Here is a 15,579-nt window from a genome sequence, read left to right as displayed (position 1 = left end):
TTATAAAAAAGATACGTTTAATGTGGGTGGCACATTTCATACGGGATTTAGCAGCACCCCAAACACCAGCTGTTGGCAAGTTCTGAAGAGTTAACGAGGCGAAACTCCAGCACTTCAATGGCTAACAGGTCAAGCCACCTTGCCACTGCAAACCACTACCAGCCCACACAGTGCAGATGGACAGCTGGCACCTGGTGGCTCTGGGTGGGCAGGGGTGCCTGGGGGGCTGCAAAGAGCAGGGCAGAGCTGGCATGTGTCTGGGGGACACGCTCCCCCAAATCCTCATTACTCTTAACCCTGTTTTTAGCAACATTTAAAGCCCAAACGTGGCAAGAAAATAAACCCAACCACACAAAAGGGAACAAACTAGCTGCTCTCATTGTCCAGGATGGAATCAGTGTGAAGGAATGCCAAAGGAATATTTCAGAAGATTTTAAAGTTACAGCCAGACAGCAAGACAGGAAGACAATGTACTACAGAGCCGGATCTACCCCTTCCAGCACCGACTTTTGGAAAGAGCAGAGAAATTCCCAAACATAAAGGCTCCCAGTGGGGCACAGTTTGCAGGTCCCCACTTCACAGGATGTTTCTGGCAAGTGACAGTATTGGCCACTTGTTGGGCTCTTGAAAAACAGAAAGCCCATCTCCTGCCCCTGTTTTCTTATTTGTTGTATTCCAGCAAGTTGTTCCCGCCCCCCTTATTAAAAATGCCAAGTTTTTCAGTGAAAAGAAATGGGGAAAATAAAATAACAATTTAAAAAAAAAGATACTCCATAGCAATGACCCAGCATTGCCAGCAGCCACATCTCTGACTGCTGCTTACCGTTATTTGCACGTGCTTAGCACTCCTCCTGCCCTGCTGCAGTTTGTGCTGGTAAGCAATTCAGGGAATCTCAGCTGCTTCAGAAAATATATTTTGGCAATGTAGTCCTGAAAGCTTAAAAAAAAAAAACACCCTCAAAAACACCAAATTTAAATTCTGAATCATTACCAAGATCTTCCTTATTCTGCGATCTCCTGGGGATGCTGTGAGGTTTAATTAGCTCTAGTTGGAAAATGCTCTGAAGAAGTGCAGTAAAGGTGCCAAATGCTGCTCCACTCACACAGATCTAAAATGTTCAAATTATTGCATCGTAAAACAAATCATTTGAAAATTAATTCCTCTTCCTTGCCAGCATGACTTCAAAGGGACCTCATTTCCCCCACCAGGCCGGGAGCATCCAACTGCCCGAGCACTGCTTGGTGTCCGACCGCTGCTAACAGCCAAGACTGAGAGCATTTCCAACTTCACATTGCCTCCGAGGTCTCCTCAGTTATTTAATCTTCAAGTTGTACATTTCTGTGGGCAATCGCACTCATGATTCAGGGCAATCTGACTATATGTTAGGCTGTGCTTGTAAAGGAAGAATGGGGAATCCTCTGTCTTGTAAGCAACCTATCCCCAAGCTCTCTTGGCAAACACCTGCAGACTTGGCAAACGCTGCTCTGTGGTGAGTTGATGAGGATACCTACTTTTTCCTTCGTGTGTTCTGTAGAAACTGAAGGCAGAGGGCAGATGGGCAGGCTGCACAAGGCACTGGGGTACAACAGAGCCTATTGGTTGGACACTGCTGCAGGAGCAGGCAGCAGCCAGAACAGGCTGGGTGGGGAGCATTGCAGCACAAATCCCCCCTTCACCCATTCAAGTCACTCAAGGTAGAACAGGGTCCTACCACCACACCTGCAGCCTGTGCTGCTCCATCTACACAGGACAGCTGGCACCAGGGGGCTGCTGGGTGCCTCTTAGCACACAGCAGGCTGTTTGCTGGCAGCTGCAGCTCACATTTCCTACAGAAATTCTCCAGCATAAAGTCACACAGTCCATACAACCTGAGCTGTAGCACCCCAGCTGTACTGGGCTGGGAATTACTGGGAACTGCCCCTACCTGCAGGCAGGCTGGGACCTGCAGGACATCAAGGCCCTGTGGACCACAGTATGCTCCCAGAACAGAGCTCTGGGGAGCTCCACAGTTATGAGAAAACTTCCAGAAACTGCAGTTTGTGGCATACATGATGCCAAGACTTTCTTGCAGAAACAGCCTTTGGTTCCCACAAGGCTAATCTAAAGTCCACAACCACCATTGTCCATCATTTATTCAGCTCTATGTGTCCAGTTTGCATTATATTACACCAGTACTGTAATGGTTGATAATGAGATAATTTCTGGTTTTGCTTCAGCTTCAGACAGAAGCTTTCCTATTTCGCATCTGTAAAGCTACAAATCAGAGCATGTGAGCAAAAGGCTTCAACATGCACACAAATACAGGCTGAAGCACTAAGTGTTCTCTCCTCTGTGCTCACTGATTTTGCTCTCAATCCACTCGCATCTCAAACTAAAGACAATCGGGGAATGGCCACGTATTTCCAGTCTTGCTTATTTCATTGCAATTGACTCCAGCGATTTCAGGGGAGAAAGGGAAAAGGATCAAAATAAAACTTAGGCCAAGATCTGGTCTACTTAACTGCCTGCAAAGGAACGATCCAAAATCTCAGATCAGGACCAGTGACACCAAGCTTAGCGCTTAATTCTCTTCTTCAGCTGTGAGGAAAGTTGTCCAGTGACACCACTCACACTGCAGCAAGGATAGGAGAGAAAGCTGTCTGTAACTGCAGAACAACCACTGCCCTTCAGACTGCGCCCTCAAGCTCTCCCAGGTCAGACAGCCTCATCTCATCGCTGTCCATAAGACAGAAGTGCTTCCATGAGAAAACTGGAACCAAGCAACTCAGGGAAGAGCGGGACCAAACACCAACATCTAAACCACCGCAATGGGTTTCCATAATCACTGCAAAATAATAACAATTTTGCTATGACTGGGAATTTCAAGACATTTTCATGACACTGAACACTGCTCCCATCACTCCAATGGATTTGTTCTGCTGGGGTAGGACTCAATTACTTGGCATCAATTGCCTGAAAAGGACAAAACCATTCAAAGCTATATAATCACATTAAAGTGGACAACGTGATACAGGTGGGTTGAATGCAAGCCTTGCGTTAATCTAAAAAATAGTATTAAGAAAAAAAGAAAAGACAACAAAACCAAAAGCACAACAGTCTGTTGAATTTGGCCCCATATTCTTAGTTGGGAATACGCAAAATGCAAACTACATAGAGAAAGGACAGCACTGGTCTGGTAGAATACATATTACATGCCCGAGATACGAAGGAATGTTTTCAGAAAAAGGGTAAGGACTTTTTTCTCAGAGTGTGGGGCACGAGATTTTCTAGATTCTGTGCTCCAGAAAATGCACTGCCTTTTCCATGCCTACAGGAATACAGGAACAGCAGCAAGGCAGGCTCCTATGGACTAAAAGAAATGGATATTAACTCACACTATGCAAAGAACGAACACCCAATCAAGTGTTGCACTTTGATCATCAAGATGGCACCTTAACCCTTACAAAAAAAATAATACAAATTCCAGAGACAAGTACATTAATTTATCAATAAGAAGTAGCACTGATAAATAAATTAATTTATATAAAAAAAAAAGAAAAGGGGATATTGACAAATTTGGGGATGGAAGAAAAGTCACCTTCTTAGCCCACATGCGCTTGTTTTTATTTACATATCCACAAATACCATGAAGCACCATCCCAGCCCCCCCACTAGCAGCATGGTCACATGAATTCCATAGATGAGCAGTTCATTCATGAGGCTGAAGTCCACTCGCCTTCGCCCCAGTAAGAGGAGGATGATGGAGAGTTTGTACTGGAAACGCAGAAAGATCCGGATGCCAAGGTACTGAAGGCAAAACAAGATAGAGAGTGCCACCCAGAGGATGGAGGTAAACAGGCTGCAGCTGAAGTACAGCAGGAAACGAATGAATCCGTACATCCATCGGGATTTGAGATAGATGTCAAAGTTGTTGTACTTGGTACGCACCAGGTGCGTGGTTCGCACCGGGCCGCAGGCTGAGTGCAGGCAGGTCGTGTGGGGGCCGTGGAACGAACGGACCCGGCGGGGGATGGGGATTACAGGCATCAGGCACCCCACCGGTCACCGAGTCCCAGTGCAGGACTTACAGGGCACATATCAAACGTCAGCCATTAACACGGAATGGCCCCGGCAGCCTGGGAACGCTAAGGGTTTGCTGAGTCGCCAGGATGGAAGAGACCTGCAGGAAGGCAGAGAAGGAAGACAACGTTGAAGCAGCCCCAGCAGGAGGGCACGCAGCAGGGCTGGCACTCCCCAGCCTGGCAGTCAGATACAATCTGCCTGCAGTTTACCCAGGCCAACGTGCAGAAATAGAATCGTTTCCACCATCACCAAGTCAGATCCCCAGAAGCAATGCAACCAGTAGCATCTGAGCGGCAGCGCAAGTTTCAACTTGCTACAAGTTTTACAGTGCTGCTAAAGGAAGGAGGAAAGCTTCATTCAGGGATTGTGGTGGCTAATTCACAGGCCTTTCTTAATCAAACAGCAGCCCCCCAACAGTCCACCCATGCAAAAGTCATATTAATGCATGTGTTTGGATCTTTGCAGCTGTTTTGCCTTTACAAATCGATCTCCAAACGCTTTTCCAAGTGAATTTTACAGCCCAGGCACAGTGCTGATCACACATCTCTGCTCATGTCAGAACCTGGCAAAGCTTCACCAAATAAACTGAAAATAATGGAAGGTCTCACAAGAACAATGAAGCAATCATGTTTTTCACACCCCACAGGATGTACCTCCCCCTGCTTGGATGAGCCCTGTGGTCTCGCTGTCATTGCATCCAATGGCAAGGCAGCATTTCAAAGATAGCAAACAGTTTATTTCTCCTTTTGTGACCTGCAGAGATAAATATCTCAATCTCGTGGAGTGTTTAGGATTTATAATCTCAACATCCTTCGCACACTGCTGTTATCAGAGTGATGAGCAGCAGCCCATTAGCTGCTCCCTGCTTCACCCCAGGCTCACGGTGTGCCAAATTCCGGGAATTATGAAATAACAATACATGCATCAGATCATGCTGAAAACAACAGGGACTTCCCAGCCTCCTCACACGTCCAGGCATTCAGATTCTTGTTGAACGTGAGATCCTATGACTGTTAAAATTAAAATCAGAGTAACTTAGAAGTTACTTCAGTAATTTTTACTGGCCCCAGGTTCCAATTCCTTTCCCTTTGTTGCAGAAATCTGTTGGCTCTATATGAATTACACTGATAGAGAGGAAAGTAAGTCAATGTATGAACAAAGAATTTTGGAAATTGAGGTCTGTTCTCAAATATCAAAGATATTCTTGTAGTTTCAAGTGCCTCTCTGCCATAATTTCCTGCCTGTAAAAAGGAAACGCTAAATAGCTCAGAAGTGTGTTAGAAGGTATTTTGCAAGGCACATGAAGTGGATAGATGCTAATCTGACACTGCTTCAAAAAACAACAGGTTTTTTGTGCCTGGAGCATGCAACTGAACAGCACAAACACAATAACAGCTCTCAGTGAGACCACACCTGTGTAACAGAGAACAAACCTCACTTGCATAAGCAACAGTTTGCTCTGGGGTTAACAGCAGGCTGACTCCATGTCTGGTTTCTGTCTTAAAAGAGGAGTTTTGGTTATCTCTGATAAAACCTTCAACAGGTGAATGTAGGAGACCTCAAACAGCTCAGCTGCAGCAACTCAGGCCTTCTGAACAGCAGCAACTCACTGTCATTTACCGTGCCCACCACATAAACAAACTCTGTCAGGTTGTTGTCCTCAGATAAACACCAAATACCAACACTATAGCAGCCAAAAGCAGAGGGGTGTTGCACAAACAAGAAACTTTCAGAAACGTTACATTGTAAATGATGCTGTCATCCACCCAGCAGAAGGTCAGAAGTTCGCTGCCGTTTCTGGGTGCCACTTAATTCTTGTAACGAAAGAGTGAAGTTCTCCTGTGACACCTGGCCTCCTAGGAAGAGTAAAAGAAATCGCTAAGGTGCTTCAGACTCACAACATTCTACACATGAATTGATCTAAAAGATAAAAGGAGAGATTAGTTTTCAGTGTGCTCATTTTGAGCGTTAGCAAGTTCAGAACTACAAGGCTTCTCCCCAGATATGTTTAAACCCATCAAGATTTTAAGAAAGCTCACATGCTCAGTAATTTACGCAGCACAGCTCACTGATACATGCTGAAAAAATCACCTAATTGTACGCAGAGCCAGAAGCACAGGCAGGGATGGGAGAATGAGGGCAGAATTACAGGTAACGAGCTCAGGTCTGTCACTTCCTTTGTCACGGAAGCTGCTCCGGTATGAAACAACACAGTGCACATACACTGCCAGCATACAGAAGCAGAATACATAGAAGCAGGCCCAATCTACGCGGAAGCGATGCATCCGCACAGCTCGGCACCATCTCCTGGGCCTGCTGGAAGGCACAGCGCTGCGAGGCCTGGCACGCAGCTACCTCGGCCCCAGCCGTGCTGCCGTCACCCCGACAACGCGGGATGCCGAAGCGCCGCCGGCCGGTGGGCTTCAGCTTCAGCCCGCCTCCCTCCGAGGGCTCCCAGCAAGGTGAGGGCCAATGACAAATAAAGGTGAGCGCCGACCGAGGAGCGCCAGAAGGAGAAGAAACCCAAACTCCTCCTCCATCGCACCCAGCCCGCACCGCTCGGGAAGGGGCCGCGCTCCGAGCCCCGAGCCCGCCGCACCGGGGCGCAGGCCGCCGCTCGGGCCTCCCTCGGCCCCCGGCCCGCCCTCAGAGCGCGGCGAGGCCCCGGCGAACGGCAGCGGCCGCAGCGGCGGAATGAGGCCCTGCCCGCCGCTGCCCTCCGCCTCCCCCCGCCCCGGGGCGCCGCCCCGCGCTCACCGTCCTGCCCATGGTCTTTCGTCGGGCGGCGGCCGCCGAAGCCTGGCGTCCCGGGCCCGGGCTGAAGGAAGGCCCGGGCCTACGGGCAGGCGCCGCACCGCGCATGTGCAGGGAGCGGCGGCGCTCCGGTTCCGGCCGGTGGCGGCGGCGGCGGCGGGAAGGGAGCGGCCGAGGCGGCGCGCGGTGATGGCGTCATCACACCGCGCCACGGCCGCCGGAAGCGGGAGGGCGCCGCGTCGCTCGGGCAACGCGCGTGGGGTGGTGGGGGGGTGGGGTGGCTTCGGGGCGGAGAGAGCGCGGCGGGTCTGGCTGCCCGCGTCGGTACGGAGCTGCCGTTCCTGTTCTGCCGTCCGTAGGGCCGATGGCGCCTCGTGGAGCCGCTCGGAGGCGGCGGGCCCGCGTTGCTGAGCGAGGCGAAGTGACAAAAGCCGCTTCTGAAGGTGAATCCGGCCTTCAGCTCTCACCGGGCGGTGCTCCGCAGGGCGGCTCGGCCCGGAGCCGCTCGCTTATCGCGGCTCACCCGGCTCTGGATTGGGCTGAGTCCACGAGGTGCAGGAACAGCCGCGGTAGGGATATCTGGGGATTGTGAATCGGTGATAATAAATAACCTGCAACAAGAACGGGGACGAGGTTTCTCAGAGTCACCTTTCAGGGCCCAGAGTGAGGCTTTGTGGTCACGTGTGAGATCCCAGTGTGCGACGCACCACAACGAAGGCTTCTGGGCAGCTGAAAAGACACCAAAAGTTCCTTGAACACAAACAGGAGGAGCCCATTTAAGAACCAACATAATGAGACAGAAATGTTCTCCCCGCTGTTTCCTCTTAGATTTAATTAGGGATTACTTTCTGTAATGGAAAGAATACAAAACTTTTTTTTTATTGGCCCCTTGCCCCGCTTGCTCTCTAGGCATTACCACAGTGGAAAAACATTAAATAATCATAACTCAAGCCATCTGCCAATAACAAGACATGCTGCATGGCTCAGGCGGTTGAAGGCACCCGGCCAAATCCCTCCTTGCACGCCAACCGTCTGCAATGTGCTCCCCCTGCTCCCCCAGAGCATTTTTGTTCTGCAAACACAATGAGGGGCCCGGAGGCAGGGGATGAACATCAAGGGAGAATTACATCCTAACAAATTGCCCTTTCTACTCTCCCACGTACTTTCTGGTGGGAGGGAGAAGGGGAGGTGCGAAGCCGATGCGTTTTCCCAATAGCATGAAATGGGAACATCTGTTTGGTGACTGAGATTAGCGTGAGAGCCACGTCTCATTTATTTTCCCCTACCGTTGCCCGTAACAGGGAGCCAAAGATGGGAATTACAGCCCAAGAAACAGCATTATGGGGGTACTTTGGTCTCACCGGCTCGGAGAAAGATGGGGATGCTGCTGAATGCAAGTACTGCAAAGAGGGGGCCCTGGTATCCTGCAGAAATCCCCCCAGGTAGACAAAGCCTTCCATGGCCTTCAGCAGCACTCAAACACCTGCACAGCACAACCCCAGCATGTGTGCATGGGGGGGGGGGGGGGGGGTGAAACCTCAGCGTCAGTGCCAAGACCACCCTTTTTCATTTCTTAGGTCAGGATGACAAAAAGCAAGGCAGCAGTACTCAGTTTTCAGCCTGAAATACGTTGACCTGCTTAAATGAATACATCTTCATAAAAAATACGCAGTCCTTGGGGCAGGCATGAATTGAAGCTTTGACATTCAAAGAGGTAAAAGTCTGTGCTTCCTCCCAAAGAGAACCCGCCCCCAGCACTCCAGCAGGGCTCTGGGTTGTATTTCTTTCCCGTGCTAATTTTACTAAAGACACAACTCATATTCCTGTTGATTGAACAGTTTTGTGTTGACAGCATTGAAGATTTGTGATGAAACTTATCATCAGCACCGAGAGCGGGCCATTAGTACCAGTCACAGTGGCTAGCTGCTGCTGATATATTTTATGGCACGCTCCAAAGACAAACATACACATTTATATGTCACTTGTTGCAATATAAATGCTAACTTGTACTTCTTTCAAAACTTTTAATGAATTGTATACATTTCATGAGATTTACAGCGTGAACCAAACTGCTCAAAACATTCCTTTAAACATATTTGTCACTTTGGCAACAGAACAACAAAAATCTGGAAGGCATTGTGTTTAGAAATAAATCACAAATATATGCATCCTAAAGGAGTTTATTTTGGTCATTAATAGTTGATGCTCCCCCCCCCTCCCAGCTCAGGATTTAAAGTTAAATTATGCAAAATCAAAAACAAACCTTATAATACTTAATCAAACATGCATAAAGCTGTCAGGACCAAATAAATTCTCTCAATTAACTTGCTTCAGATTGTGATTGCATTTACTAATTTAATCAACACTAGAATAATTTGGAGAGCGGGTAGTGATAAATTGCCGTGGTGCTGCGCATGAAGAGCCGCCAATGCAGCGTGTGCTGAGACAGGAATGCAGGAAGTGCTTGCTGGGCTGGGGGCAAGATGTCGTAGCAGCTGAGTTGTCACAGTCATTTTGTAACACAAATGTCCTGCTCCCATTTGTCTGGGGTGGAACACAAATTAGTGTTCGCCCATGGAATCATTCTCCTTCCAATCTGGGATGAGTTTAGAAGTGAAGCATTTCAGTGCAGGCATTGGCTCCACCTTTTTTTGCTCAGTTTGTGAATGAGACCTTTAGCTCTCTTTAGCTCTGAACGCAGCTGCAGCTTCCTGTCCTGCTCTTCAGCTCCAATGCACTCCTGGAGCTGGAGTAACAGCCTGGTCATGCTAAGATGTCCTTCAGCTCTGTCCTTTTGCACTTAGAATGGAGCTGCTCTTACAATAAAATGCATCTGACCTCTGTCCAGGAAAAGCTTTCAGTACTATTACTTGTGGAGGGCTAAACATCTGATTTTTGCAAGCATAAGCAAGGTTTTATGGAGGGGTTCTTTTACAGGTTGACGTGAAGAAGGCTGTGAAGTATTCAACCCTGTGAAGTACCTGGATCTCCAAAAATCAAATCCAAAAATCCTTATCTGGTCCATTACCTTTCTACATCTGTTTCACAAAACATCACAATGTTCATATGGTGGCTGTGGGAATAAACTCATTGCGTTGCTCTTTCTCTTCCTCTTCCCCCCTTCTCTGCAAAATAAACCTCACAGAGGACAGCTTATCATTTTTGTCACCTTTTATTTGAAACAGAGGTGGTGCTGTATAGAAGCATAGCTCTGATGCCATCTGGTCAGCAGCAGAAATTAAGTGGATACTAACCTGGGTGTGCCGAAAATGGATCCAGTATACAGCTCACAATTTTCCTTCAGCGACCCAGAAACAACTGCTTGCACAGCGACTCCATAGCCTTAGGAAGGTCTTAGAGCCATAATTCCAGATCCTAAAGACAATAAACATGTTGATGTGAGATTTTGTAAGCTAGCATTCATTGCTGCTTACCACTCATATCTAAAATCACCATTCCAAACCAGCAGCACCTGTACAAACTTCTGTGGGCTTTGCTGAAGCTCTCTGTAAAGCTAAAATGTAACAAATTGAGGAATTAATCCTTTCCTTTTCCTTGAAGGAGATTTAGGGTCAAGTCTCAACCTTAAATTTTAAATGTAATTGATTTACCCAACAAATCTACACTGCAAAAGCTTGTGAAATAATTTTTCCTTATTACTCCATTCCAGTTCTCATCTCTTAGCTTAAATGTCAGCTTTAATCAGGTTGAAGAGTTTTGCATGTGGTAAAGAATAATGCAATAGATTAGACTAATCAAATCAAATTCCATGTAGCAGAAAGCAGAACCAATTCCCACTCCTGCAGTGGTTCTGTATCAGCTCCAAGGCCCTGCAGCTCTCCCTACAAATCAGCAGGGCTGTGAGGCGCCCGCCTCAGCTCGCGGGGCTCTTTGAGCTGCAGCAGCGCTGTGAGCAGAGGGATGGAGCGCTGCCCTGCGCCTCAGGAGATGAAGCAGTGGTTGTGTGAGATGCTGGAGTCGCAGCAGGAGCCAGCTGCTCACACGTGGAGGGGGAGAAGCCGTCTGTAAAACAAATGAAAATGGAGCTAGCTGCTTTGTGTGGACAGGACTCCTGCCAGCGCTTGTTGCTGCATTGCCCCAGGTAGCTCTGAGCTGGCTGATGTTAGAAACAGCCCAGCATGCATAAAGCTCTCATGGAGAAGTGTCCTTACTGTGTCCTGTTCACTTTTGGAAAGAGCAGGCATGTGGGACAGGTGGAGAGAGATGGAGAGAGCAGGGACAGACTCCACTTGCCCAAGTTGTGTTTCCCCAGCTCCCCCACACCCTCAGCCCTCCTCTGGGAATCAGTGGTGCCATCCACTGCACATCAGTTCAGTGCTAAGTTTAGAGACAGCGTTCATTTTCCTGAGATTCACAAAAAGCAGCTTTGCCACCATTTCTTCTGCCCAGTTACAGAGCATCACTCAGTGCCCTCAGCACCAAGGGGTTCGCTGTGTCAGAATTCCTCCTTTGCATTGGGGTGCGTGGAAGGCATCGATGCAATTTTTCCTTTCTTTCTTTCCTCTTTCCCTCACTGCATTCCTCAGACCAACAGGTTAAGCCTCCAGCTCGCATCTCACCCCGCTTCCCCTCCGTCCCAGGGTTTGGCTCTGCGCTGCGGTCGCGCCCCGCCAGGCGGAGCTGCTGGCCCGGCGTTGCGGCGGCTCCGAGCGCCTCTCCCTCCCTCTGACCCCAGGGATCGGGACCAACTTTGTGTCCTCTGAGGATTCGGTACCGTCCGTCCCAGGGAGAATGTGTGCTCAGTGCGGAGCAGCGTCTTGCTGGTGGGTGGGAGAAGCTCCTGGAGCTCTGTGCCTTGCAGGAATCTGTTGGACACGGCTTCTGTTTGGGCTGCGTGCAGTGAAGGAGAAAAGGGCTTTCCAAAATCGTTACACAGCATCAGCCTTACGAATAATAATAATAAAAAGATTGAGAGAAGAGTAATAAAGGATTTATCAGGCCATCTTCAAACAAACCCACCTTTAAAAGCAGTGTCATTTCAAACACAGAAACCACTGCAGTGGTCTAAGGCAGATTTCTCTGTAGGTCAGAGCACTGCCTCTCTCCTTATATTTACCCCCAGGCCGGGGACATGTGGATCTCCATGACAAGTTGCACCTACCTCCAAAGGGAAAATCATTTTATCAACGCAGAGAGCACAGAAATAAGAGCTGTCAGCATTGCTTCCAAACAAATGCAACAGTAACTCCCACTCCACGGGCACATTCGACCATTTCTCAGCCTGGCTTTTTTCAAAGCATTGGCACCAGCAAGCCAAGCGACCCCATCAGCAGCCACTGCCAGGAGGCAGCACTGCCCAAGGCTGCTGCCAGCTCTGTGGGGCTGGGAATGAACCCACGATTCACCTCTGTTCTCCCCAGCTTCCCCAAGTTCATCACAGGCAGAGCAGCCCTCAACTTCACAGTGCAACGTTTTGCCAATGAGAACATGGCAGAGACAAAACCCCGAAGCCCTCATCAATCACAGCCCAGCTCCTGGTACAATTAGCAACTTCTATTATCTTAAGAATGGCACTTGTAGCGCAGAGCAGAGCATGGTGCACCTTGTATTATAATACAGCTTGCAAAAAAAGGGAAGGCTTGAATTGCATTAACATTGCATTAGATTCCCATGACTTTTTATATCAGCACTTGTGAGTTATTTATGAATTCATTTATTTACAAGGACAGCCCTTTCTGCATTCAGTTGCCATGGTTCCTTTAACTCCTGTATCTTATTAATTCTGGATGTTATGAAATAAATATAGAACAGACAATCACCTGGTGCCATTTCTTTCTTGATTATTTCTTTTTTGCCCCCCCTCTGCTGTTTGATTCCCTGTGTCCTGGGCAGAAATGCCCCAGCACCTCCTGCAGCGCAGGGCCAGGGGATACTGGTGCTGTCCAGGATGGAGGATGGTCCTGCAGCCAGGATCCCAAAGCCAGCATGCTGGAAGTGTGTTGTAATAGAATCCAGAAGAAAATTAAATCAATTACCGAGTCTAATAAAGCTCTCAAGGTTTTTAATTAAACTAAGTTTTAATTAAAGCAGCATGAGCCCGTGCTCCTTTGATATTCTGCCTCAGACCCCAGAGGATTGCAACTTCTTTTGGTAATTTACGTGGCCTGGATCAATCACGAGAGGCACACGAATGTGAGAACTTCATCAATTCCACGGGATGGAAAACTGGATGCTGGGAAGCAGGGAGGCAGACGGGGTGGGAGAAAACAGCAGCCTGAGCCAAACCCCATAGCAGGGGATGCCATCACCCAAAAAGGGAGCAGGGGCAGACAAGAGCCAGGTCACCCAGCTTGCACATCTGGTAAGTGGCCCCAGGATGCTCTGCCTCTATTTTAGTCTTGTTTTGTACACAATATGCCCCAAACGTGCTTTGTTTCTTAAGGAGATAAGGATCTTTATGTAACCCATTTTTCCTTAACGCTAAGTCCTTTGTCAGGATTAAAGGATCCTAAAACATCTGTATGGGCTTGGGTGGCAGATGCACAAAGAAAGCAGCCTGAAATAACATGGAATATTATCCAAGTAAATGAGGTATTTAAAAAGTAAAAAGACCATTTTGCATTCTTACTTACAGCTGATTCCTGGCCCTGGTTGCACAGCGCAGGTGGTAACAATAGTGCTGCCATCCTCTGTGACTTCCATCCCAGCATTTATGCTGGATGTCTCAGACATTTCCCCTCTTTTTAGTAGGGACAGCATCACTTTCTCTGCCCCAGTCTACACCACCTTGCTCAGGGAGACCTCATTGATCCTTCTTAGCACCCTAAAAACCAAGAAGCACAGTGCAGTCCCCCCTCAGAGCTGCTTTTGTAAGCTCTGCATCACTTTTCCCAGCTGCTGCTCTCACCCATCCATTCATGTAACAGGCATCAGCTGGGCAAGGCAACTGCCCTCCCTCTGCCTTCCCCACATGTGGCATTGCTGCACACCTGGGCTGCACACTTGGAAAGGAAGGGTGAGAGATTAACATGGATGAGTGGATGAGTGGATGGGAGCACCCAGCAGCCACCATCCCAAGGCCTTTGCCAGTGACTGAGATCAAACCTAATTCAGATGTGACCCCACAGATCAGGTCAGAAGCACCCCAGAGTGCTGAGCAGGCTGCCATCAGCCCCCACCATTCCCACTTCCCAGCCCATTTCCAGCAATCCATACCGGCCCATCCGTCCTGGCCGTGCCCAGCTCCCAGCCATTACTGTGATTACTGGGGGTCGTGAAGTTCAAACAAAAATGTCAATTTTCATCTGCAAGAATGGGCCCATTTTAGGAGCATAGGGATTTCTTTTCTCTCTCTCAGAGCCCCCGACTGTGAAATCATTGCTCCCTGAAGGCTTGCAAATTTCTGGCCAGCGAAAGGTGCCAATAGCTCCTGAGCCAATAAAAAGATTAACAAGGGTCACTGGTGCTTCCCTCCCTGGCTGCACTCAAAGGCTCTGGGGCCTATTTTGAAGATATTAACCGTTGCCTTTACCTCCTGCACGTTTATCACAGGGTTCAGGTCTGTATGGATTTATCGATGCAATGCTGCCATCAATCTCCCCAGCAGAGTTGCCAGCCTCAGAGTCACCTGGGTGACATCACCAGAGAGGGGGCATTGAGCAGGGACAGCAAAAGGAAGATTGAAACCACACAAAGCAGCTGCTGGGGGGGGGGGGGGATGCAGGCGCTGCCCAGGGGCAGGGAATGCTTCACACAAGGGTTGGGGTACAGTCTGCCCCACATGCATTGATTTGGGGTCAGGATGCAGCCCCCCCATGTTGAATCTTTCCTGTTCTGAAGAAATTTGAGGTAGGTCCTATAGCCTGTCTGCAGCCTGGTGGCACTGTGTGGTGGCACGGCAGTGCTGGGGGTTGCTTGGCAATGTAAGGGGATACGTGGCAGTGGTGGATGGTGGTGGCATCTGACAGAGCAGGGGCACATGTGGCCATGCTGGGTGGCACTGTGCCCATGGGATACCCCAGGGTACGCTGTGCCCACAGCCCCGGGGCTGCCCAGCCTACCTGGGACATGTCATGGATTTCAGGTGGGTTTTTTCTCTCTTGTCATTGTGTTAAATAATTAAGTCTGTTCCATCTTTACCTACTGACAATGTGGCCCTTAATTAAGTGGTTTAATTAGATGCTGGCAGCTTTAATTAAGTTTAGGAAGCTGGAGGTGACTGGGAGCCTTTGGCTGACTTGTGAAGCCTTTCCCTGGGGATGCAATGTGGGAGAACCCTTTGCTCCATGCTTTGGTCTCTGGGCAGGGACCCAACGCAGTGTCCATCCCTTTTGTCCCCTCTGTGTCCCTCTATGGCTGCTTGGGGCACTGTTGGCTCATAGGCGTCAGGGAGACAAGCTCTGCCCTGGGCCCATGGCTCAGACATGTAGGGGCTGTGCTGGGGTCCTCTGGTGCCTGCTGAGCATGAGGCTGGGATGTAGAGACAGGACGGGACCCACTGGGGCTGCGTCGGGTGGAGGAGCAGCATCTGCAATTCTACACCATGCGTGGGGCTGTCTGAAAGATGTATTGCTTTTTAATAATGTAAATATGTAAATATTACTAAGGTGCCATTAATCCTCCTTGCCTCAACTTGATACCACTCTTAAGAACAAATGTAATCAGATATTATTAATATGCAAAGCAATAGCGTGTTCACCTGATGAACGTCGATGCATTGCAGAGCTGAGCAGCAGTGAGGAGCACAGGGGAGCAACCTGTGCCCCTCTGTCCCATGGGATGGCTGTGCCACTCTGAGCACT

General features: G+C 48.9%; 1 protein-coding gene and 1 long non-coding RNA gene across 4 annotated transcripts; both read right to left on the bottom strand.

Annotated features, from left to right (window-relative positions):
* TMEM250 (transmembrane protein 250) lies at positions 1–6,999 on the bottom strand. 3 transcript variants are annotated; one of them, XM_048966353.1, is made up of 3 exons: positions 6,821–6,999; positions 5,806–5,983; positions 1–4,160 (listed from the first exon to the last, which is right to left on the bottom strand). In XM_048966353.1, exon 3 carries the CDS (start codon positions 4,025–4,027, stop codon positions 3,608–3,610), a length of 420 nt encoding a protein of 139 aa, XP_048822310.1. In that variant the 5' UTR covers positions 4,028–4,160; positions 5,806–5,983; positions 6,821–6,999; the 3' UTR covers positions 1–3,607. The 3 variants fall into 3 exon arrangements, with proteins under 3 accessions (XP_048822310.1, XP_048822308.1, XP_048822309.1); XM_048966351.1 differs by having other exon boundaries at positions 5,806–5,919; XM_048966352.1 differs by lacking the exon at positions 6,821–6,999 and adding an exon at positions 6,155–6,625 and having other exon boundaries at positions 5,806–5,919.
* Positions 7,000–10,085: 3,086 nt separating this feature from the next.
* Positions 10,086–13,602, bottom strand: LOC125702575 (uncharacterized). The gene is made up of 2 exons (XR_007380642.1): positions 13,411–13,602; positions 10,086–11,721 (listed from the first exon to the last, which is right to left on the bottom strand). It is a non-coding gene; the product is annotated as an uncharacterized LOC125702575 (long non-coding RNA).
* Positions 13,603–15,579: the final 1,977 nt, after the last annotated feature.

The sequence above is a fragment of the Lagopus muta genome, chromosome 19 (genome assembly GCF_023343835.1).
Source record: "Lagopus muta isolate bLagMut1 chromosome 19, bLagMut1 primary, whole genome shotgun sequence".
NCBI classification, from domain to species: Eukaryota; Metazoa; Chordata; class Aves; order Galliformes; family Phasianidae; genus Lagopus; species Lagopus muta.
Note: the sequence above shows the minus strand (reverse complement) of the source record. Positions and strands in the feature narration are given on the sequence as shown.